Here is a 25014-nt window from a genome sequence, read left to right on the forward strand (position 1 = left end):
AGATACTCATGAACTTAGCATATATAATATTTTATCAACTACTGAATTATACTAAGTACAGTTACCAAGAGTCACTGATATAATTGTTTGTGCTGGTTAAAAATGATGTTTTTTTAAGGAGAGTTATTGGGTTGAGCAATCATCAGAGACCAATAATTGCATTGAAATGTGTGACCCACATGTGATGCGGAGCTCTGTCACCTCCATCAACTTGTGTGTGAACTTTGTCACTTTTGAATTTAATATCAGAAACCCAAATTGGATTGGATGGTTCTTGGAGATAGCCAAAGGGTGGTGAGAGAATATGTGCTACTTCAAATTCTCAACGTCAACAAGAAGAATTCATATTTCCTCCTTTTTGAAAAGCAGGTTTGAGTTACTAAAAATCCTCTGCTCTTTTGTACAAAGGTTTCTTGCCACTTTTCTTTTTTGAAAAAGATGCACAAGTGTTGCAGGAAAATGGTTTCATTCTCACAAACAGTTGGTGAACAAAAGGATAATGATTGCAAGTATGGAGAAAATGGCGTGAATTATTTGAGGTAGGAAAAAAAGCTACATCTATATCGCTTAATTAATTGAACCATTAATTTATTGATTATTAGGGCTTTTGCTTAGAACCTTATCATCAACTTAATTAAGATATTCAAAGATAAGGTCATGTAGATTACGTCACTGTCCAGAAATATATATATATATATATATATATATATATATATATATATATATATATATATATATATGTTCTATTTGATCTGTGACTGATATTATATTAGTCTCAATATTCTGTAACGCATTTCAATCCAAGATATAATATAGGTTTTTTTATGTATCTCTGGTTAATTTTTTTAATTTATATATCTTTAAATTAATAATCTATGACCATAAAATATTACCATTAGTGTTTTAAATTCAAACATAAAATAATTAAAGTAACATATTTTAAACCTTGAAAGATTAAACTCATCAATCTAAAAGTAAAGTTTAAGCAAGAATATAGGAGCTAAAGAATCAATCTTACCAGTATATAGATATATTTATAACTTAATAAATAAATTACACCGAAGCAATTTTTTCTAATCATTTTACAATTTACAAATTTCAAAATTATACATTAATTTTGTTATTGTTACAAAATTATTTCCTACATAGCTTTTTTTATAGATCAAAATTGATATTATAAATATATATATTAAATTTTTATGTTTTGGATGAATTAAACGAAAAACGATTTTATCACACGAGTTATTCTCTCTTACTATATATAAAACAAGAAATGAAGATAAAAGGGGATTTTAGGGTAAAATTGATCTCGTGAAAGTGTTACCTCCTTTTGGAACATCAATTCCATTTTTGTGGGACCTTTCAGAATCGAAGGTCCTTTCAAAGATTTGGAGCTATGGCTTCTTCTAGGAGATGCGCCACCCTCATTTGCTCCATTGCTTTTTCAATATATTTCTTTATTATCATTTTTCAAGTTCCCATTTTCAGGTATCATTTTCCTTGTCCCTTTTTCCTTGTTCTTCCTATTTTGTTAATGCTAATCACCCTTATCAATTCCTTCAATGCCATTATCAGAATAGCATAAACAAAACATACAAGAAGAGAGCATAGGATTAAAATGATTCTAGAATGTACGGGGAATTTTTTTTTTTTTTTATATATTTTTTAATACAGATTTTACAGTTGTCTTTTTTGATGTATTGAAGATCCAATGTGCCTTTTTAAAATCATCAGTCAGCAGCAGAATTGAAATCAAATGCATCTTCAATTAAATATTCCAGAAATTAGGGTTGGTGTAACATATAGGAACCATTTTTGTTACTTACATTTTTTTTATTGCATTAATTTTCGATGTGTTGATCAAGTGTAACACGACATCAATTTTTGTTTGTGATTGCACTGCCGTTAGTAACAGGGTCTTATAATTGGGATGGTTTTTGTTCATGTTTTTCTAATTCCTGCAATTATTAATGCCAAAAGCTTAGAATGAAGTTCTGGAATAGTGCTTTTAAATTTGTATCGCGGTGGTGATGGTCACAGAGGTATTGTTTATTTCCAGTGTTCCATGTAGAATTGGAATCTGTAAGACACCGATGGAAGTGACATCTTCTCAGTTAATTGCAAGTGAGGTCTTCCCTCGTTCTATAGTGAAGATCCTTTTCTACCCTGGCGCTGTTGCAAAGGCAATTTGCAATCAGAAAACCATCCCAAGCTACAAAAATCTGCTAAACATTCACCAGTTCAATACAAGGGCAATGTCTGCTGCATCAGATATCCAACACCTAGAGGTGTTGTGTTGATTAGTAACTGAAAATAATTCCTGTTAGTATTGAGATTAGTGCTAGCAACACATCCAACAACACTACTTCTAAATTTTAACACAGTGTCTGTTCTTGGTTAAACTTTTCTTAAAAATGACAAAATTATGAGCGAAGTTCATCAGACAAGGAGTGAGCCTTACTTAGTTTTGCAATTTACAACAATTTTCAACCATTAATGAATATTGTGTTGAGAGAAGTGTGTTAGGGAGTATGTTGCTAGCATTTGGTAATGAACTCCTTGAAGGTTAAGTTTTGACCATCATTTTGAAGTTGGGTTGGGATTGTCTTGTAGGTTCTTGCAGGAAGCTACTTGTCTGTGGGAGGAGCAATCACAGGGCTGATAAAACCAGGGAGAATGGGCCTTTTTGGAGTACTTCTTCTTATGTGGGGTGTCATTAGAGAGTCCATAATGGGAACATCTGGTTTCGCTCAAACAAAAGGCATCCACATCTATCCAGCCATGTATATTGTACTAATCTCAGCATTCTTCTCTATTAGAAAGGATGTCAGAAAGTTAATTCGTACATTCACTCGAAAGCATGTTGTGAAGGTTAAACGTTTCAAATCAAAGGGAAAATGAGACTTGTAATGACATGCATACGTCCATGGCCTAATTGGCTATGATGCCTGAATCTGATAGGTAGGTAGCACTTACATTGCTCAGTGCAATTGCAAACACAGGAATAGAAAAATTCTGAATCACAGGGTTGCTAGTGGTGATTACGCTGCATGGATTTTTTGTATTGTTCATGAATGACAATGACTTGCAGAAATTGTCAAGCGCATTCATTGCTGCTGTTCTGAATAGGGATTTGACAATTCTTTAAGATGTGCAAATTCAGTTTATTGTGCACTCTTAGTTCTTTCATTGCATTGATCAAATTCAAACAAAAGGATGCCATTATTTATTTGTTTTCAGAAAGATGTGTATATGAGCTGAGTGAGTTGCAGACATAGTTTTCTTTGTTGAGTGCATTGAATACTGTTCTGAATAGCAAACTGAGAGCATTCTTTAGAAGATGTACAATGCAGCTTAAGATGGGAAGTGTTGGTTCTTTCATTGCATTTGTTAAATCTAAAGAAGAGGATGTTCGTTTCCTAAACTCAAACCTTCTCTCTCTCTCTCTCTCTGTATGTTTATATATATATATATATATATATATATATATATATATATATATATATATATATATATATATATATATGGTAGTAATTTTATATTTTCGTTATGTGTGATAGTATATTATTGCTAAGTAACATTAAACTAGATGTGACGAAATCTTATGTAAATTCATTAAAGTATAACATTTTAACGTAAAGAGAATTCCAAAAAGGTTAAATTCATCCAATAATCTGAATCAAATAAAATATCGGCATTGTAGAGGAAAAAAAATTTAGCAAACCCTTAAATTGAATGTAAAACTCATTAGCTGTGGAGTATATATCAAAATTGAATTTATCAAAATTTACTTTAAAAAATTAATAACAAGCTAACTCGATTTTCTTTATCTAAAATAATAATGTCATAAAAATTTTAAAATTATCTTTTAATATTATATTATACGTTTTAATTAGGTAACGTGAACATTTTTAAATTTAATCAAATTTTGTGTGCGTGTATATATATATAAAAAGATGTTTTCAGTAATAACCTTACAGTGTAAAAGAAAAAAAAAAAAGAAAAAAGAAAATGGCTGAAGGACTTACCTACCATAGGCGCCGCCGGGTCCTGTAAACGTCGTCGTTTATGAATACCCTACATAAATTACCATGGACGTTATGCAGAGGAGATTGAGCGAGTTAGAAAGGTATTGAAATGAAAACAATGGCGTCGTTATTCTCTGCAACTGCAGCCGTTATTCCTCGAAACTTCGCCGTCGCTTCTTCCGCCAAACAACACCCCGTCGGTCATTCTCTTCCTTATTCTTCTCCGCGCTTCCTCTCATTCCCCACTCCCAAATCAAACCCTCACATTAGCCTCACCGCTTCTCTCCAATCCCCACGCGCCCACGCCAGCGCGTCTTCCTCTCCCTCCGCCACCTTCCACGGCCTCTGCTATGTCGTCGGCGACAACATCGACACCGACCAGATCATCCCCGCGGAATACCTCACCCTCGTTCCTTCCAAGCCCGACGAGTACGAGAAGCTCGGCTCCTACGCCCTAGTCGGCCTCCCCGCCTCCTACGCCACGCGTTTCGTTGAACCCGGCGAGACCAAGACCAAGTACGCCATCGTCATCGGCGGCGCCAACTTCGGCTGCGGCTCCTCCCGCGAGCACGCGCCCGTCGCATTGGGCGCCTCCGGCGCTGCCGCTGTTGTCGCGGAGTCGTACGCCCGGATCTTTTTTCGGAACTCGGTGGCCACAGGCGAGGTGTACCCGCTGGAGTCGGAGAGCCGCCTGTGCGAGGAGTGCCGCACCGGTGATGTTGTCACGATTGAGCTCGGAGAGAGCCGCTTGATCAATCACACCACTGGAAAGGAGTATCGGTTGAAGCCGATCGGCGACGCGGGTCCGGTGATTGAGGCTGGTGGCATCTTTGCCTATGCCAGGAAGTCCGGCATGATTCCATCTCGTTGAGGTATTACGTTCTTACCTTCTTTTGATGCCATAAATTTATGACAGTCCATGTGAACCAAAATTAAGATCGGACGAACCAAAATTTCCGAAACATAGATACAAAAGGGTCCATGTGAACTTCTTGAAGTGCAAGTGATCTGAATCCTCCATTAAGGAGAATGAACTATTTGAAGTCTCAAGCCTCGTGGCTCTTGCGTCTGATTGACTAGTCTGTTGTCTTGAGCTATCTTGATGAGAGCCAGGTTACGGAAAAGGTTAACTGTTAACTTTGATTAAGGTTTGTCTAGGATATAGTACAAAAGTACTACATAAGATCAAATTTTATAAATGACCACATTCATACACATTCTTAAAAATGATGCAGGAATACACTTTTTGACTCAAGATATTATGCAAGTTTAATAGGTAATCTAGAATAGAAGTTTGATTGCGAGTTAATTTGTTTTGTCCACCTATTTTAAACTAATAGTGTAAGAATCTACGAGTTAACTCACGAGTTTGACAACAATGGTTCCAATGTTCTTTTCAATTGGTATTGTAGTCTTTCTTCATGCCTCTGATCTGCCAATCAGTGGCTCAGTGTTCTCCGGGCACTAATCAAAAGGTTAGTGCACAGCTAATCCACGTGGGTATCGAGACTGTGGTGCATGGTGGGGATGTGGGATGTTAGGATCCAATTTTTAGGTGGGAGTTGAGTCCTACGATTGAGGTATGCATATATTGTGTAGCGGTTTATAAGCCATTGGACTCTTCAACTACAGTGACTAGCTTTTGTGGTATAGTTCTCTTAACCGTCTTAACAAAACCATTTTCAGATTCATTTGACTATGATTGATGTTTTCATTGTATTCTAAAAATGAAAGCAATACGTCCTATCGTCAATCTTTAGATTCTGTGGTTTGGTTTGTTATCAGCACTGAACAAGATTATCTTCAGTTGCCAATGCTCATTTTTAGAAGTTAAGTTAGAGAGTCTTTGATGCATACGTTTCTTTCTGTGTTTCCATACGCTCGTAAGCTTGGCTCTCTTTCTGTGTTTCCATAAGCTTGTAAGCTTGGCCTATTTACATTTGCCCTTCAGGTTCTATGTTTTCTTTTGGGATTCTAACATCTTCCGTGTCCACCACATCTATTGGAATTGCAAATTTTTACCTTCCAGATAGATCTTGTTGCGGCAGTAGATATTTGGGGAAGCTGGAAGCGTTCGTGGATTTGTTGGAACCGTGTCACCTTTGGCAGCAACTACCCGATTATTTGAGTATTTTGCAACTTATTGCCTTCTCGATGAATTATTTTTTTATCGTAGTATGCAGTTTAGACATTTGACAGTCCTGCAGATAGGCTACTGCTTTGTCTTTCTAAGGTGAAAGTAATTTGGATGAAGATTAGTACTGTAGTTGGGCTTTCGAATTATTTTGTACTTGGGTAATAGATGTTTTCCTTGATGTCAAAGTCTGGATAAATGTAGCATCAGCAGGAACTTTAGTATATTATAGTTTGTAATCCTTGCTTTGCGCATGCTGATTTGAGAAGTTTGTTTTTAAATAATATAAAACGGGTGGGTTGGTATCTTAAATTTCCAATTGCCATATTGAAACGGTAGAATACAATAATCATGTTATATTTGCTTCTAAATAACAGCGAAAAAGAAAACTAGAAATATGTTTGTGCCTTAGTTTTTGTTGTTTTTTTTGAATTTTTACTTAGGAACATGTTCCTAAAACTGATTTCCTAGTGCCTGTTCTTTCAAGAGAAGTAGAATTACAAAGTTTCTCATATTTCTTTACTGTCATTTGTTTGTTTCACGCCAGAAGTTTTATGCTTGGAAGGTCATGGGTTCATTGGATGAAAGAGGTCAATTACAGAAGCCCATCTTATTGGACTTGGTTCAGAATGGAGGCCCATCTCATATTTCTTTACTGTCAATTGTTTGTTTTTTTCAAAATTTCTCAATGTTTTTCATTAAAAGTTAGATGGTGACTAACTCAAAGATTAAAATTGTTCGCACTAAATTAAGGGGAAAAAACGCAATTAAATCTTGATTTTTTTAAAACTTATCTTCAACAGTTGGTGGTTTTTCTTGGTTGGGTTTAGTCAGGAGAAATTGAAGGACTGTGTCAACATATTTCTAAGTATAAAATTGAAATTTCATGGCAGTTAATATTTTTTTAACCAAGAATACAACAAAAACAGAGAAATTTCTTGACAAATTTTCTTCTATTTATTATTTTACTCATTCCTTTTCTTTTCCCAACGCTTACTTATACTTCACTATTTGGAGTATTTTCTTTTTCCAACTTGGGTTTGTTTCGTTCTTCTTCTGACATTCACATGCACGTATTTATTCCACAGTAGTGTTGATGCAGGGATTTGAAATTGTGCCACCCTATAAAGCAATTACAAATCATACAGAGATGTCTGCATTCACCAATAGCTTCTTCTGAAATCTCATTTGTGCAAACTTCTGCATTCACCAATGGAATCTATTTGCCTCGTTTATCATTCAGAATGTTACTCTTTTTTCATGGAACAAGACAAATAAATGACTGTATAGATAATAATGAAATGTTTCTCATTGGAAAGAAGAATCACGTATTTTCAACTTTAGAATCGAGAAGAGGATTTAGATGAGATTTTGAAGGGGATAATTTTTTCAAAGTCAGCATCATTACCCAAATGCACCCAATTCGGAGGACATATTGGGACGAGCAATACGTTAATACAGAGTTTTTTTACAATATTTACACGTGTCAATTTTTCATTAAATTCAAAATATATTAACAAAATAATAAGTAAATAATGAATTAGTAAAAACAATAATACATCATTATGTCAAAATATTGTTAAATCTGTGTTAAAATATATATATTTTTTTATTGAGACCTTCAACTCATAAGATTTAAGCCATGCAGTTTTTTTAAATGATAGTAAGAGTAATACTGAGAATAATGAATTAACAGTAATAAAAAGAAGAATAATATATCCTACATAATCTAGAGTCTATAGTTGGAGACATTTCTTCAACATAAAGCTTGCCTGAAAAGAATGGGAGACACTTCACTAACATAAAGCTTGCCTGAAAGGAAGACAAGAGTCCTACATAAAAGCATACCTAGTTATGGACTCTTTGGCTCATCTTTTTAATCCTCAATGCCCATCCTTTTTAAAGCTATACTTTACATTCAGAGAAAGGAATCCAATGTGATTTGTGTTTCAAATATGCTACCTAAGCAACTGAATGAAGGACTGATTAGAGCTGTAGGAATATTTCAATTCTCTTACATAAAAATTATATTCCAGACAATTTAAAATGTGTTAAACTTACAGATAATGATACTTAGATAATATTTTTTTAATAACATCTGAATATTATTTACGTATTATTCTGTGATTAGTTTATGATGGTGTTTATAATTGTTATTATTAATTGTTAAATAATTTTGGACCAATCATAAAATAACACGTAAATAATGTTCAAATGTTATATAAAAACATTGTTTAAGTATCATTGTCCAAAACTTAATACAATACAAAATAAGTGTTTCATATCACGTCATATACTGTTCTAAGATAAGTGTTGATGTGACATAATTAACAATGCTGCCAAGAAGTTTTGATAGATACCATTTTTTTAAAGTTTTGTGAATTCAAAACTAAAGAAAAAGAAACAGCATGGACCTGAATTTGTGAATCAAATAAAGGAATATTCATCATGTAAACTAAAGAAGATATCTTAGTTTTCCTTTTTTTACTCCATAGTTGAACATAACTGTTTGAAATTCTGATTCAAAGTTATTTAAAATATTCTTTTTGTCAACTCAAAGGCTTAAAGCTGAGTCCTTGTTAAAAAAATTGATTGGTTGAGTTGTGTTGTGTGTATAGTACTATTTTGTTTTGAGTTTGCTCATATGACCCCACATGCATACTTAATTTTGATTGGTGTCTGGATTATTCAGAATAAGATGGTCCACTTGGTGAAAGTTAATGAAATGAATGTGATGGATCATTGCATCACCACTTCAGGAAGTACAACTACTGTAAAAGAAAAGAGATTCATATTCATTTAAGAAAACCACGCACCATACAATAAATGGAACTCTAACGCCAAAACTAAAGAAAATAGTTTAAAGCACCAAAACAACATTGCTGTAGTTCTTGAGATAAATCTGAGAAAGATCCTAAGGGATGTAGCTAGCTAGCTTCTCTGTAACATGGCTTTTTAAACCACCTTTTCAGAATTCACACTGTCTTTAACATCCCAAAGAAATTAATAAAGAAATCTTGCAGCATCTCCAGTAATTAATGTAGCTCGCTTTCTTGCTTGGATAAACTCATTTCTAATACTAGTACGTGTCCCTTGGAGCACTGCATTTAAAGCATTCCATTCTGCTAGCGAAGTTGTGCTCATTGCATCCTGATCTGCTCAATCACAAAGATAAAAATGGAGAATGAATGAATCAATTAAATTTGTCATAACTAGAAACACAAGTAATTGAAAAACTACTTGGGGAGCCATATTTTGCACTGCTAAGCTGAAGGGTAAACCAGTTTTCAAAGTATGCAAGTTGTAAAAGCAGTCAAAGATATCAGTTGCATGCCTAGAATACCAACAGTGCCTTTTGTTTTTGTGGTGTTTGTCATATTCTTCACACTTTAAAGACAGCAGGCAAAGAAAAAGCACAAGATGTTCCCCCAGGCAGAACCAAAAATCAAAAGATGGTGAGACACAAAATCAATGAATGACTGACCTGCTGCATATCCAATCACCAGATTTCCACCCAGGTCTTCCACTGCCACCAAAAGCTCTTGAGCGCAAGATGTCACTGTTGTAGCCTCCAGCCAAGTCATCCTTGAAAGCACCACACTTGAAGCAGCTTGAGCGGCTAGCAAAGTTGTGAGCCCCACAGTTAGCAGCAGCACAGTACCAGTCACCAGGGCGAACATCTGACCCAGTTAACCCAAATGAAGACCCTCCTCTTCCTCCAAACGCACCAAAATCAATTCTATCTCCATATTTTGAGTCCCCACATCGCTGGCATGAATCTCTCCTCTGAAAGTTCAGGTGCTGGCATGACCTGCAGTTCCAGTCTCCCGGTCTGCTCATATTTACTTCCCTGCAAATCACTGTTGCATTCACCAAACACAATCATAGTTAGAAGAAGACTCTCTGTGTACACTATGAACAATGTTTCAAATGTTCAATACGTTTTTTCTGTTAGCTTCCTCTGAATATTTATTGCCACATTATGTAATGTGCTTGTGCATAGTACTAGGCACTAGCTAGCTTGCTAGCATCATGCTTATTATAATATTGGGACAAATCTAAAATAAAATAACTCGGTCTTGGATTAACTTCTCTGAAACATATGAAAACAAGTTACGAGGTGACATAAAATAGCATTCTATAGAAGACAGAATGATCACATTACTATTAAATGTGACCTTCTGGAGAGTTTAATTACTGAAGAACTACATGAAGATTGAGAAAACTATGAGGGGGGGTTTGGAAGGGAAAATACAAAGACCAACCTGAAGATAATGTAGTGAGTTGGAGTGTTAGAGAAGCAGAAGAAGCTGTAGAGGATTTGCTTATGAGAAAATGTGATATGGAGGATGGTTTATATACTGGCAGAGACCACAGAAAAAAGAGAATAAATGGAGTGCCGTGTTGTAGTACTTTTTAGTGTTGTTTGAGTGACAACCTAGATAAATGGAATCAATGAATTCTAAAGGAGGGAAAAGAGATAAAGGAAATTCGTGCTACAATTCCAAAGAGAGCACACTTTGAATTTTGAACATTTACTTTGGAAGTGGGCTACAATTTCATTTTGATTTAGTTTTTAATGAGTACGGTAATGGATGCAAAGTGCATGTAGGATAATCATTTGCCCTTCAACTCCAAAATCAGATAGGGTTGATACTTGATAGTGCTAGTTTGAACTGAACTAGCTGCTTTTATTCTTTCAAGTTTTTTATCCATTGTAATAATTTCACAACAGGAAAGACTGATATAATAATGAAAAGATTATGTAATGCAGTTATCAGAACTAGCTATGTTACTTGGTTTCTGTTTCATGAACATGGATCCTAAGGGCTTATTGGTTATGTTCTAGTTGCAAAAAAATTGTTGAAGTTATCTTGAGCTACTGTACCTAAACTTACAAATTGTGAAAATAACATGAAATATAAAAGGCTATTGGCTAGTACTATTTATGAAGTTTGGCACTAGAATATGGTATTTGATGTATCAGGATAGCATAACACTAAATTAGCAAACACTTTCTAATGGTCTATAGTATAGCAGCTAGCAAGATAGCTAAGTCAAACAAACTCAAGACCCACAGAAAGAACATGTAACCTAATAGCACAACAGACAGTGTCCAAAAGATCTCATCAATCAAATAAACCATGAACCCTAGAAAGTCCCTTTGACCACAGCATTTGGTTACATGAATCAAATTAGAATTGTACAGCCCCACAAACAGAATCCAAGCATACAACAAAAAGAAAAATAAAAAGAAAGAAAAGAAAGTTGGCAACCTCTGATTGGACAATGTGGAATCCAAGTCAGCATTTGCCACCATGTAATGAATATTCGTACATTAAATCATATGGACCGGCCCACTAATTATCCCAATAACATCCACGAGGGGATCCAAGTCTCTTTCATGTCCATTACTCTCTGGGAATCAACAGAATTTTTTACAGTCAATATGTTTCTAAAATAGTTTCTGCTTTACAATTCATTTGAATATTCTTTTATTCTCTCGTAAAAGTGGCAAGGGAAGTCACAATAAAAGGTTAGTGATGCAATTATCAGCATGTATCTCATTAAGATGTTTTTGAGGGCCAAGCAAAAACTGAAACAACATTCTGGTACTGTTTAGGACACTGCTAAAATGTACACAAAAGAGAAATGTGTGTCATTTACATATTACAAGTTTAGTTGTAGGTAGCAATGTTATGAGGAATGAGTGGAAGTGAAGAAGGTGGTGAGTTAGTATAAGTTTGAAAGGTAAGGAAACAGACAAGAAGATTAAACAAATGGGAAAAGAGAAAAGAAAAGGGAAATGGAGAGTTTCAATAAAGATAGGTGAATGCTTATGATGGAATAACAAGTCTTCGAGGTTTCATTTTGACCATCTTTTGCATTCTTTTTCTATTCTTTGGTTGAAGCACTGCTGCGGCTGCTGCTGAACTATTTTATTCTTTCTTTCTTTGTTTCTTTTTTAGTTTTCTCTCTCACACAAACCTCAGCTTTATCTCAATGTATGTATGCATCTATCCCTATAATCTTTCTCTCTCTCTTCAATGGTAAGAATGAATGAGCCAAGATCTGGCCTCCATTCTCTTGGGGAAGGGTAAAGGGAAGTAGAGGCAAACTGTAAAGAAGAATAAAGAGGAAGGGAAGTGGGCTGATTCGATTCTCCTTGGGAATCGTTTCCATGCAAGACCACGACCACATCATTTGTATTCTGCTATCTGTGATTGTGATTGTGATTGTGATTGTGTGCGTACTTTTCCCAAGCAAAGATGTAAATACTCCAATGTTTACTACTCATTATTATGGCTACCTTCTAAGTGTAAGGATGTTGTTGGAAGTTTCATCGATTAGAAATAAGATCAATTTAGAATATACACAAACACTAATGATATCAAAACCTTAAGATAATAAGTTAACAGGTTTTTTATCTTTATACAGTGTTCTATTTTCTCATTTCTATATCCAATGTGAAACTTAACTTAATACTTGAATTTTCAACAATGTCACAATGTCTGCTTTTTTTTTTCTCTCTCACTTTGTTTTTTCCTCTATCACTTTCTTTCCTGTTTTGTTAAAGTGTTCTGTTCATTGAACATTACTTATGATGAAGTTTCCACCAGCTTTTTCAATTTTTATTTTGAACTTATACATAAGTTCAGTTTTTATTTTCTTAAAAAAATCAAAGACAAACTCTAGCAAAAGGCCTATATGTCACATGGTCTTGTGTTATACGTAACTTAACAGCTAAGCACACTGAATCTATTGGTGATTAATTAATTGTATATGACTTCTATGCAGAGGAATGGAAGGAATATTTCACTAAAAAAATCTGTTTTTATCGATATCAAGTAACCCTTTGTACTTCCCTATTCTAAAAGTGTGCTCTTTAAAAGATATACATTGATATGAAATGCAAGTACATCGTATTATTGTTCATGAAATTATTGAAAATTTGATCCACCCTGTCTTTATCTGAGGTATGCTAGTAGTAGTGTACTCTGTAGCATATTATGGTTTGAAATTTATTATATATATAAAACCATGATTTGGTTAAACTGCATATGTTCCTTCTAAATAAAACACACTAATGTTAAATTCTTCTGTTAGCATTATCTCTTGCATAGATATACACATTAAGAAACTCATACACCAATCAAAACTAGCTTCTTGAACTCTACTGTATGATATCCAAATCCATGATCTGAGATTTGTGATAACGGTTAAGAAATAGATTTTAAGTCTGACGATTTGTATATCCATTTATATATTATAAATTGACTGTCACTTTCCTGATGAATGTGACAATTGAGTTAACTAGGAGATGAAAGAGTGAGAAATGTTGGTATGCAAGCTACATATCAACTTCACTTCAAGAACTGGAAATTATTCTCTGATACAGACTTCTGGTTTAAGGTACTACTCTGAACAAAAGAGTAGAAAAAGGTCATAAGAGTGATACAGAGTTTCGAATATCAACATTCATCCATGCATAGCCAAATTTCTAAACATCTGCAGACAACCTCTGAACTGAACAACAAAAAATAGTGTGTATGAAAGAATCCTTGTGGTCCCTGTTGAACACATAGTAAATTAATCCTCCACCTACCTATTTTTCTCTCTTCAAGTTATACTCACTAGATAAACTATTATTGTATGAAGTTTCCACTTGTAAAACTTTATCTTTAGATGAATTTTGAGGTTCCAATTTTGATCAAAAATATAGTATAAAGGGAACCTAAATTTAGAGTACATAAAGTAGTATATGCAAATTCTTGTTCAAAATTTATAAATAAAATTAATTTAAAATGTATACAAGTGAGGGTAAATTTATTTTTTAAATTATTTATGTGAAATTAAATTAGATTTAAAATTTATTTATTTTTATAATTTTCAAAAATTATCTTAATAAGATTTGTTGTTAAATACATTGTTTCATCAATTACTCATTGATATTTAATTTTATTCATTTTATAAGTTATTTTTTCATTAATCATAAAGCTTAATAGAAGTAACAATTATCATGGTATAAATCTAGCATGTATATGTGAGCAATTATTATTTTTTGTTTACGTATAATCACACAAATAAAATTAAAATATTGAGTTTTACGTAACTATTCAAACTCTTTCTATTATTAGATTAACTCAATTATACCATTTTTGTGTAATGCCTAAATTTAGAATTTTGTGTGATGACTAACTAAATTACCTAATTATGTGATTGCTAAAGTTTTGGTATTTTAGAAAAAATTATGAAAAAGAGTTTTACTTAGTAAGAAAACTTTTTTATAATTATTTTATTTTTATAATGTGTGTTAAATGAATATAAATATCTATAATTATTTTATTTTATTTATAAGATCAAATTTAAATTAAGAAAAATGATATTTCAAAATATTTTTTTTAAATATATATAAATTTATTGTTTTATAACTATTTTATTTTTATAATGTGCATCATTTTACCATTATTACTAAATTAAATACTTAATTTTTACCACTTAAATGTTAAAGGCGAATAGTTGATTACATTTGACACGTGTAGTACACGTGTTAATCAATTGGACATGTGGCAATAACAAAACGAACCGTGAAATAGTATAAATAATTCAGACCCTTTGTATTATATATTTATTGATATAGCATATGGTTAGATAGAAAGAGTGATGAGTAAAAATGGCATCTGGTGATGAGAGTTATATAGCTGGTGAGACCAATGCTCAAATTCAGGTAAGAACTTATGTATTATATGGTCTTTCATGCAACCTTAAACCTTTTCATTCTTCTTAATGTCTTGTTCTGTCTGTGATTGTTTTGAACTGTATAAGGAGTGATTTAACTGTAACTGTTTATGGATTAATGGATCAGGAGAAGACTAAACAAGAGATTGGACAAGTGGGGCAGAAGGCCCAAGAGAAAAGTGATGAAAGTAAAGAACGGGCCTCTGAGATGGGCCGGTGTATGAAGAAATGGGCTCAGTATGGAAAGGAGAACACTTGTTGGTTCTTGCAGGGTATTTCTGAGAGTGTGAAGAATAGCTTTGGTATGGCTCCACAGAACGATGAAGACGAAGAGTACTATTACTATTATTATCCAACCCAGAATAGCAGAGAATAAGCTTTCTTGAATATAGTTTATAACTGAATGTTTTTCTTCCCTCGTATGAACATAGATTCTTTTGTTTTGAACATGTAATTGAAATGTTTCTTATGTTATGGCTTGAGTTTTCTTCTGCTAATGCTATCTTGTGTTTTTATATGAAGCCTTCATAAATTGCTGAGTTTCTTTCACAGATGTTCAAGTTCCAAAACATAATCTCAAAATAAACGAAACCAAACATGTTAAATTCCTATGGTTGTGTAGAACATTTCAAAACTGAGTATTGGCATGTGCCTAAGCAAATGCATACAACACTTGGGCCATTGCCAATTATGTTAAGACAAAAAGACACTATCAATCTTCCATCATATCACTTGCACCTTCAAGTTCTTGTTCTGATTCTTCTTCATCATCTGTGATATCTTGGCCAGTTTCCATGGTCTCTTCATCAGATTCTTCTTCACTACTATCCTTATCCTCAAAGATAACTGGCACTATTTCATCTTCATCGTCCTCCTCAACAATAACCTGTTCCAAAGAAGATACTGATAATAAACACAGGTTTATCACAACTTTTGCTAATTACTTGCAAACAGCTGAAAGAGGCTTACCCCTGAGTAAAGAATGTCTAAGCAACTTGAGAGTTGGATGGCAGATTTAAAAGTGGAGACTCTAGACTCAATCAGCTGCACACACAAAAAGAATCAAATAAACAAAGAGCCATTGTTGCAAACATGATCAACATTTAAATGTTCTTCTACAAGCATGCCATGTCTTATACAATCCTTCTCAAGGGATTCTGTAGTGTAGTACTGAAGAAGAACATAAGTTCATCCATTGCTTTACAGTTAAATACAAAACAAAATGTCTATCTTAAGCATAGAAAGAAGAAATTATATTACATGTAAATGATAGTTTAGAAGACACAGGTAGAGAAAGTAAGATATGAAGTGCTTATTGAGTGGATTCATCACATGGAACTCACTTGATACAAAGAGTTCAAAGCTTTTAATGAAGATTCCTGGGACAATATTCCGCTCGCATGCTGTAGAAGTAGATACTTCAACCACGGAAGCGCACAAGCCAAGATTGCACCTCTAAAACAAAAGGAAAGTTACACTTATTTAGAATTAATCAGGAGTCAGTACAAAAACTGATAGCTAAAAAGTATATTACTGATATCAAATGTTATGATTCTGGTGGCTGCTTTTTAAGTTACAGTACTGTACATGGATATTGGATACTGCTTGTGTCTATGCAGTGTCAATTTTAATGCAACTTTTCTTATATATATGTTTTATTTTAGTCAATTTTATCAATAGGCTTAATTGTAATTTTATCAATCCCAGAATTCTTAATGATCCATAATTTTGATCCCTTAGCTGTTAATTATCCTTAACTTTCTTAACTGTCATTTTTTTTATGTTCCCTAGAAACATGCGTACTAAAGATACATTTACTAGATTATTGTTGAGTTTACCTAGATTCAATAATGGATATGAGGGAGCATAGAAGTTTGAGGACGTTGGATGGGTTCAACTGAGCAATTGACTTTCTAATAACCTGCAAAGGAGTTGTTGCATCAAGCATAGCATTTAACAAACTGAGCAAGTGGACAACTTCATTCAAGTATACATAAACTCCAATAGAAATAGAAGAGAAAGATAACCTTCTCATCTTGCGTATACAAGCAATCTAGCAAAAGGGTGCGATCGTCAGCGTTTAATGCTTGCTTAATCAAAACATGTACGGAGTCTGCACTTGGAGGCTTTACTGAGACAGCAGCTTCTTGCTCTTTGTCACTCCTGAATTTGTTCTCTTCCAGTAAACTTAGACTAGCAAGTTTCTCTCCCATTGTTGGCTCATCCAAATCATTATTAAGGAGAACTCCTTCTGCAGCCTCATGTTGATCTACATTAAATGTATTACAAGAAATATCAATCAATTCTTAAATAAAGAATGCATATTTCTAAGAATTGGTGGTTCTATGGTTCATCATGCCGAAGAGTAAATTTACATAAATCCATCAGAGAATGGGTTTAGTAAAACTATTAGACCTGAACACGAATTTAAAGAAATTTAATCGTCTTAAATATTAGGATCGTTCAGGTTTCTATAGCCTATACGTTCAGAATATTTTCATGCAAATCATAAGTACAACAAAAGAATAGGTACTTCGCAAAATTCAAGGAAAAAACAACCGTGTTAAAAATGTGCTCTCAATTTCAAAGAGTACACGGCTTAGAAAATGAGATCCAATAACATGGTACTCATGCTGAGTAAGAATTTGAAATATTACAGTTCTTACCTAAATCCACCACGTCAGTTGTAACATCAGGATCAGATGGTGCTTGTCTTTTCTTAGTTTTCTTGCTTTCCATTGATATTTCTGCTTCCAGTTAGGGGGACATGTATAGGAATTAAAAGTTAAGAGAACATATATAGGCAACGACTAATAAAGAAAAAAAAAAAATCCAAACTAAAAGGTTGTAACATTTTATTCTATTTGGAATTCTAGCAACACAATTATTAGAATCACCTAGAATTTAAAGAAAATGAAGCAAAAAGGACAGTATAAGAAAAGATAAAAACATATTGGGTTTGTCAGACCTTTACCAGAAGGACTACCATGCTGATGAACAGAATCGGTCTCATCTTCTACATTTAATACTATAGTCTCCCCTGAATTGCTAATATTTACGAAGCTAAACTGAGGATGATCCAGAGAGCCATAAGTCACAATAGCTTTAACCTGTTTGTCTTCCGCTATAGGTTGTAATCTGGATGCAATAATTGAGGTGTGCCTTTTCTTTGAACTTCCCCCATTTTCCTTGTCTGTTTCAACTGTTTTGGTCTTGGTGGTTAATTTAGTTGGTTGCATCTGATCTTCGGAGAAAGCATTAAAATTCCAAATATAAGCAGAACCTCTGCTACTAACTGCCAAAAGAACGATATCTTCTTCTTTATTGCAACCACGGCGGCAATCCAAAGCTACTGGAGGATGCCTTAGGGGAAGTGTAGGACCTCTACCCACATTTCCTGAATTTAAATCACATTTCCAAACATGAAGGTGTTTACCCTCAAAATCAAATGTAACTAAACTTTTGGCATCATTGGATATAGAAATGTGTTGTACATTTCCCTGTTGAAGAATAAAAGTAAAAAATGAGAATTCTTTTACTTGTAAAGATAAATATTCATATCCAGACTAAGTAATGAAGATTACCAAATCATTGGGGAACTTTAGAACCTCTTTCCCAATTTCCCAGCTAATAACCCGTATTTTAGAGCTGACAATAGCTAAATATTTTTCATCTGGAAAATAAGTAAAATTACAAGTGTCATTTGTCATGCAAGAAGAAAAATGATTATAATGGATCAAGCCCCAAATGGAATAAGTACTCACCATGTGAGAAAGCCAGAGAAGTGATAGACTTTTTTGAGACTTTAAATTCCTTTAAAAGCTGTCCTGTTTCTGTATTAACCTCATATGCCATCCCATTACGTCCAACAATGCGAAGAACATGACCTTTATTTGCAAAGGAGAGTCCACAGATCTCCCTGTACGATGATGAGAACAATTATTACAATAGACAAATATAAATTACCATTCACTTGAAAGCATAGAAATCAATAAATGGATGTCCACATGATAATGTCAAGGAATTATATAGTTTTCAATTTGAGATAGAAGTACATAATCCGTGTATTAAATGTAGATTCCTATACACCATAGACCAACACAAAAAAACACAAATATTTATTTATCCTTATGCGAATGAACAACAAAAAATATTAGTTTTATCCCACTAGATGAGGTCTGTTAAGCTGCTTCATGAGACTCGGTAAAAAGCCAAATTCTCAAAGGTATTATCCACTATAATGATTTCCTTAAATGTAATTTTTGGTCTCTTTACCCTTTTACAAATGGTGCAGAACCGTGTGATCTAGTGCCTCCAGTGTCCTTTGCACATGTCCAAACTACTATAACTTCAATAGGTGTCATATCAATATTTCTCCATATGGGAACATATTCATTTATGCTTCTACTTCTTTCTTCTGTTTAAATCCCAACATTCATCAACGTAAAGCAGAATGACCAAATAATAAGCCAATGATATACAGGTTTTGTCTACCAAAAAACTCTAATAAGCAAGTGACAACAAGTGACACAGGTTTTGTCTCGATTGGTACAAGTGACACAGGTTTTGTCTACCAAAAAACTCTAATAAGCAAGCAGCTCAAGTTTGTCCAAGACCACAAAAGTCAGACAGCACTTTTACACCATCAATCAACAATGGATTTTGTAAAATATAGCAAGCATGGACATTAGTATAAAGACATCCAAAAAGACAGACTAGTATGGATAGTTTTACTTTGATAAATTGATAGCTTTTGTATTAAAAAAACTAACATAAAAAATTTGGTCCCCACACCTACCCCTAAACGAAAAAAATCAACATTTTATTTGCTTAACGAACACATCTTTATGAATTAATCCCTCTTTAAACATTTTAGATTTGGTCCCTATTCTTTGTAAATAAATTTTCATAAGGGGACTGAAAAGAAAGAGGAAAATTTATAATTAATATGGCAAAAAGGAAAACGAAATGACAGTAATACCCGGGATAGCTGGTAATCAACTTTCTGTCACCAGTGGAAACATCAATGGCAAGAACTCTTCCATCGATTGTGCCAAGAGCTAATAAGAAAGTTCCCTGTTCTTTTCTAAACTATTACAAAAGAGTGCAATCCACATCAGGGGGAAAAAAATATGATTCTAACGTAAAAAAGCACTGGTGATTAAAACACTCTTCCAAAAGCTCATACTACCTTTTTTCCTGTGTAACTAGATGCAATGCAAGAATAACGAGGATCATTATCTTCATCTGATGGCTTCCACTCTGCTAACAAATGTCCAGTGCTTGTGTTCCAAATCTGAAAATTATAGGATGATTTTCTGTTACAAACATAACATCCAGTGCATGTTGACAATTTAACATCATTCTAGCACACCAACAATTGAAAAATGTCATCCACAGATATCATTGGGTACCATTTAGAAAAATCAGTCTTAAGAAATGCAAAAGGAAAGACTCGTAGGAGATATATTGCCAGAGTAAGTTAATAATATAAGGATCAAAAGTTCAAAGTAAGGGCTATCTGATATGGTAACACAAATTACAATCCAAAACCATCCACAGTTAATGTCCAAGAGGGAACCTTAGGAATTTATCTGGGAATAGTTTATCAAAATTACTAACAACTATCATATTTAAAGAAAGGGGAAAAAAGATGAATTTACTTTGGCCGTCCCATTGGCAGACATAATAGCAGCATAGTCCCCATTAGGAGTGAAAGCAGTGAGAACATGTTTCTTTGATTCGCCCTTCACCATTTCTCTGAGCTTCTTACAAGAGGACAACTATGTAGAGGCACGCAAACAGTGAATGAACAACAGCACCTAAATCAGACATAAAGCCAGTCAGCACTACGTAAAGATAACAACTTTGCAGTCATAAAAAAATCATTAGACAAACTGGGCCGCTCAATCGTTGCATAACAAACACAAATAACTGAAATTCCAACAACAGAGCAAAGTGGTGAAGCTAATCCCATAAATCACAAAACTTCACAAGTTCCACATTTCGAAGCAGCATTTTGAAAAGAAAAAGAAAAAAACTAATTTTTGCACACCACATATTAGTAATCAACGGGGTTTAACTCTGAGGAGAACAGAACGAAGATGAGGCAGAAAAATTTAACGGAAAATTAATAATTACAAAAAAAAAAAAAGAGAAAAGTGAAGGATAAGGATGAAACATAAAACCTAACCTAAGCAAAATGAACGAAAATACGTAAGGGGAAATCGATCAAAGGTGAATACTTCTGATATGGGGCGTCTTCAGAAGAGGCTGCGGAATGAATTCCTGAGGAAAAAAAAGGGTTTTGGGTTCTGGGTTTTGGAATAAGTAATATATGCAGGGGCATTTTTGACCTTTCAGAGCACTGCTTTATATATTTTTAATTTTTAATTTTTAAAATTTTAAACTACACGGCATTCAAAAGACAAGTGCAGTGTTCGGGAGCATTCAGGTTTTTGTTCGTGGGTTTATTCGAATGGCGACATCCTTGTCAAACATGTTCTTCAAGGGGCTCGCTAATCGTTCTTTCGGCAGGCCCGTAAGATCTTCAGCCCTTACCTCTTATGCGTGATTAATCGTTATTTTTCGCATCTATTTTGTGCGAATCATATAAAAGTTGTATTTTTTACGCAGCCTTATCTAATGGGCATCGCTTGTTTTCTAGATCTTTGGCTTTTTATTCATTTTGTTTATTTTGAATCAATTTCAGTCCTTTTTCCTTCTCTATATAACCTGGTTTATAAACTTGCTTAGGTTGCCTTTATGATTATGTATGACTGCTTCATTCTCGGTTTTTGAGTTACCCAAAATTTTAGAGATGGTACTGTATATATAACATTGCATTACGTATGAAAAGAAATATATAGCATCGCGTTACGCTTCTAATCAATGCCAACAATTGTTGGTTAGTTACTGAAATTGTCAAACTCCATTTTGTAATTTTCTTTCTGTAACTTGCCTCCTTTAACATGGTGACAGTTAAATGGGTTATTTTATTGCACAAGATACTCAACTACTGTATCAAATGATTCTGAGACGCATGATGACTTCAAGCCAGCTAATAAGCTTGAGGGTTCTGGCATTTCTTTGGCAAATGTTATTGAGCAGGTAATGGTATATCAATCAATCTTTTGCCCAATTTTTTTTTAACGATGTTGAGTAATATGTAGCTTAAAATTTTGTTCACCGATTAATATGTGCAGGATGTCAAGGATAACCCTGTTATGGTTTACATGAAAGGTGTGCCTGATTTGCCACAGTGTGGTTTTAGCTCACTTGCTGTTAGAGTTTTGAAACATTATGGTAAGTACTGAAACTATATGTTCTGCACACGAAGTTGTATGTTCTGTAGTTATCTCTTTATGGAGGAAGTATTTCCCCATGTTAAAAAATAGTGTCTTTCAGTATGATAACCAGTTTTTTAATGTTTAGTTGTATTATATGACACTGGAAATACAAAACGTTATATATGAAAAAGAAGCATGGTACAGTACAGACAAGAGCTGGTTCTTAGTGTGGATTGGCAATCTCTATGTTAATATTTGAAAAGCCTTGAAAATATGCAACTTTAGCCTCAAGAAATTCGACCTATAAACGAAGTCTATTCTCAAATTGGATGAAAGTTACGTTTCTAATAAAGCGAGATGGCAGATGACTTTACTGGGGTCATTCTGTTGCTATATTCCTGTGCTCCATAGTTTACTCTCTAATTTAGTTTAATGCTATCAGATGCCAACTCTTTTATACACTGTAGGAAACAAGAGTTATAAGCAATTTACAGTGCAAACAACTCACCCAAACACATTTCACATCTATAAAACGAAATACATATGAGAGAAAACAGTGACAAACAATGTAGCCCAAAGCTAGGTTCCACCCAAGCCCAAGGCTGATGAAATCCCAGTTTCCTCCCCACTTCATTCATTACTTGTACCACCTTAATAAGGAATTCATTATTGAGTTCGGATCCATCTCACATGAACACCTTGGCTGGATGCTTCTCGCGTTCCTGTCTTCTTCCTGTTAAACTCTTCAAGGCCACCTTTATTAAATGAGGAGCTAACCCATAAGATCATATTTGGGCTCTATCTGGATATCTGCTTCTCTGGAATTTAATTAAAATGATCTATATGCTTGCTGATACTTTTGTCCTTTTCTTTCTCCCCGGTGAAGTGTAAAAGTAGTTTGTTAGGCGTGAATTCACATTACTTGATAACCATTCTGTAAATTACTAATATCATTATTTTGCTCCTGCAGATGTTCCTATAAGTGCTAGAAACATTTTGGAGGATGTTGAGCTAAAAAATGCTGTAAAAGCCTTTAGGTAACTTCATGCTTGTTGATCTTATTATCTCTGCTTCCTAACATATTGCATATATGACTGGGAAAAAACATCAATCATCTCAATTGTAGTTTGAACATAGTTTACTTATAACTTTGATTGATGATAGTTTGTCATTGTTGTGGGATAAAAGTCTTCATGGGCCTTGGCAATTGAATTTCAGTTTCCAATATCTCCAGTGGGCTAGGACTTACCTGATGAACTGTCATTACATTGCATGCCAAGAAACCTAGAACTAAGCTCTTGCCATTACTTTGCATGCCAAGAACTCAACCAAAATCTGATTTTGCAGAGAAAAGATGAATGTGTAACTCAAGTCTGAAAAACTACTCTCTAAGTGTATCTCACGTATTTGCCTATTACTCTCCTGTTCTCCCCTTTCTCTTTTCTGATGTGCCCTATTTATGCTAAATCTAAGGAAAAACCAAAGAAAATACAAGGTTGTGTCAGCTTATTATTGACTAGCCCAAAACTGTCTAGGCCCAACTTCAACATTACAAGACTGATTTTAACAGCACTAGGCTTCCAAGTGCAGTGCAACAAACTGCAAGGGTTTACACAGCTCTGACTTTGGACTCCTTCTCAGCCAAACATTTCTTCAAGGACAGCTTCACTCAATAATATAAAGGGTGATATTATTCCCCTTAGGAAACCAAAGAATAATGTATCATTGTAACTAGTAACAGACCTTCTGAGTATGAAGGTGAGTGAAGGATTTTACAATTACTGTTTATGATAAATATAAAGTTTTCAGTAGAATGAATAACAACACAAAACCCTTTATTGCCTATGAAATTTAATGTATGAGTTCCTTGCCAATGAAATAAATCAAGGTGAGTTTGAGAATCAAAATTTGGTCTCCTTTTCTTTGTAAATCTGGAGCAATTTAATAGTATTTACCTTGTGAGTTTTACCTGTTGTCATTTGTATTTACTTCCCTTGAATCCTCTAGTCTCTGACCCTCTAAACAACAGGTCATGTTGAATCTCTGGATATCAGTCAGCCTGCAAATGTCTGCATTTAGTGTGATATAATCATAGAAATGTATTTGTATATTTATTTAATTTTTGGGTTTGCATTTAGTGTGATAATTGCGAGCTAACATTTGATTGTTCCTTGAGCATGGTACCACCATATGTAAGGTGGTTCCAATCTAATAACCAGTTTCCTTTTAAAGTTTAATAATTAATAAATAAATAAATAATTGTATTACAGCCTTGTCTTCTCCTTGTTCTTTCCGTGCAGTAACTGGCCGACATTTCCTCAAATTTTCATCAAGGGAGAGTTTATTGGTGGATCAGATATTATTCTCAACATGCACCAGGTTTGTTCCCTTTTAAATGCTTTTCTTTTTTCTACTTGTGGCCAGTATTATTTTGTAACGGACTGTTCAATAATATTTTCTTTCCTCTGTAGACTGGTGAATTGAAGGAAAAGCTTAAAGATATTACTTCCAAGAAGTAAAGACACGCCTAAGGTAGTGAAGTTTTAAGAGATGTAGTAGTTTACTAGAACGTCTTCATGATATGGACTTTTTGAACTTCTTTTTTCTCGATTATATTCAAATAAGAAGTTTCAACATTGCTGTTTGTAAGTTTGTTTTTTTTTTCTTTTTCCCCTTTGTTTCTTGCTTTAATTTAAGATCATATGAAGTTAATACGAGTCAGGATTGAATCTGTTCTATGAGTCTGGATTTGGAGGCTGCTACAAAATAAAAATTAAGTGTTTGCTTTAACTTTCGCCATTCTCAAACACCTATTGATACGTGA

At 34.0% G+C, this 25014-nt stretch overlaps 6 protein-coding genes across 16 annotated transcripts; 4 read left to right on the top strand and 2 right to left on the bottom strand.

The window, feature by feature from the left end:
- Positions 1-283: 283 nt before the first annotated feature.
- LOC106773029 lies at positions 284-3431 on the top strand. Of its 2 annotated transcripts, XM_014659705.2 has the most exons (4): positions 284-369; positions 456-539; positions 2060-2288; positions 2614-3431. In XM_014659705.2, the coding sequence occupies exons 1-4, from the start codon at positions 305-307 to the stop codon at positions 2899-2901; spliced, it is 666 nt and encodes a 221-aa protein (XP_014515191.1). In that variant the 5' UTR covers positions 284-304; the 3' UTR covers positions 2902-3431. The 2 variants fall into 2 exon arrangements, with proteins under 2 accessions (XP_014515191.1, XP_022641939.1); XM_022786218.1 differs by lacking the exons at positions 284-369; positions 456-539 and adding an exon at positions 1280-1488.
- A 583-nt stretch (positions 3432-4014) lies between these two features.
- LOC106774309 (3-isopropylmalate dehydratase small subunit 3-like) lies at positions 4015-7273 on the top strand. 5 transcript variants are annotated; one of them, XM_022786054.1, is made up of 2 exons: positions 4015-4900; positions 7254-7273. In XM_022786054.1, exon 1 carries the CDS (start codon positions 4138-4140, stop codon positions 4897-4899), a length of 762 nt encoding a protein of 253 aa, XP_022641775.1. In that variant the 5' UTR covers positions 4015-4137; the 3' UTR covers position 4900; positions 7254-7273. The 5 variants fall into 5 exon arrangements, with proteins under 5 accessions (XP_022641775.1, XP_022641773.1, XP_022641774.1 ...); XM_022786052.1 differs by lacking the exon at positions 7254-7273 and adding an exon at positions 6710-6903; XM_022786053.1 differs by lacking the exon at positions 7254-7273 and adding an exon at positions 6713-6903.
- A 1658-nt stretch (positions 7274-8931) lies between these two features.
- LOC106773645 (zinc finger Ran-binding domain-containing protein 2) lies at positions 8932-10557 on the bottom strand. The gene is made up of 3 exons (XM_014660374.2): positions 10428-10557; positions 9647-10022; positions 8932-9317 (listed from the first exon to the last, which is right to left on the bottom strand). The coding sequence occupies exons 2-3, from the start codon at positions 10000-10002 to the stop codon at positions 9242-9244; spliced, it is 432 nt and encodes a 143-aa protein (XP_014515860.1). The 5' UTR covers positions 10003-10022; positions 10428-10557; the 3' UTR covers positions 8932-9241.
- A 4217-nt stretch (positions 10558-14774) lies between these two features.
- Positions 14775-15418, top strand: LOC106773059 (late embryogenesis abundant protein Dc3-like). The gene is made up of 2 exons (XM_014659745.2): positions 14775-14890; positions 15029-15418. The coding sequence occupies exons 1-2, from the start codon at positions 14837-14839 to the stop codon at positions 15275-15277; spliced, it is 303 nt and encodes a 100-aa protein (XP_014515231.1). The 5' UTR covers positions 14775-14836; the 3' UTR covers positions 15278-15418.
- A 44-nt stretch (positions 15419-15462) lies between these two features.
- On the bottom strand, positions 15463-21212 carry LOC106773558 (WD repeat-containing protein 43). 5 transcript variants are annotated; one of them, XM_014660249.2, is made up of 13 exons: positions 21147-21212; positions 20565-20723; positions 20093-20197; positions 19883-19992; positions 18666-18820; positions 18486-18574; positions 17870-18401; positions 17568-17648; positions 16929-17170; positions 16740-16822; positions 16245-16356; positions 15871-15945; positions 15463-15787 (listed from the first exon to the last, which is right to left on the bottom strand). In XM_014660249.2, exons 2-13 carry the CDS (start codon positions 20655-20657, stop codon positions 15614-15616), a joined length of 1851 nt encoding a protein of 616 aa, XP_014515735.1. In that variant the 5' UTR covers positions 20658-20723; positions 21147-21212; the 3' UTR covers positions 15463-15613. The 5 variants fall into 5 exon arrangements, with proteins under 5 accessions (XP_014515735.1, XP_014515736.1, XP_014515738.1 ...); XM_014660250.2 differs by having other exon boundaries at positions 17876-18401; positions 21095-21209; XM_014660252.2 differs by having other exon boundaries at positions 21095-21209.
- A 72-nt stretch (positions 21213-21284) lies between these two features.
- On the top strand, positions 21285-24980 carry LOC106774267 (monothiol glutaredoxin-S15, mitochondrial). Of its 2 annotated transcripts, none has more exons than XM_022786332.1 (6): positions 21285-21442; positions 21883-22011; positions 22107-22206; positions 23161-23227; positions 24461-24569; positions 24662-24980. In XM_022786332.1, the coding sequence occupies exons 1-6, from the start codon at positions 21380-21382 to the stop codon at positions 24707-24709; spliced, it is 516 nt and encodes a 171-aa protein (XP_022642053.1). In that variant the 5' UTR covers positions 21285-21379; the 3' UTR covers positions 24710-24980. The 2 variants fall into 2 exon arrangements, with proteins under 2 accessions (XP_022642053.1, XP_014516688.1); XM_014661202.2 differs by having other exon boundaries at positions 24491-24569.
- Positions 24981-25014: the final 34 nt, after the last annotated feature.

This window comes from Vigna radiata, chromosome 9 (assembly GCF_000741045.1).
Source record: "Vigna radiata var. radiata cultivar VC1973A chromosome 9, Vradiata_ver6, whole genome shotgun sequence".
NCBI classification, from domain to species: Eukaryota; Viridiplantae; Streptophyta; class Magnoliopsida; order Fabales; family Fabaceae; genus Vigna; species Vigna radiata.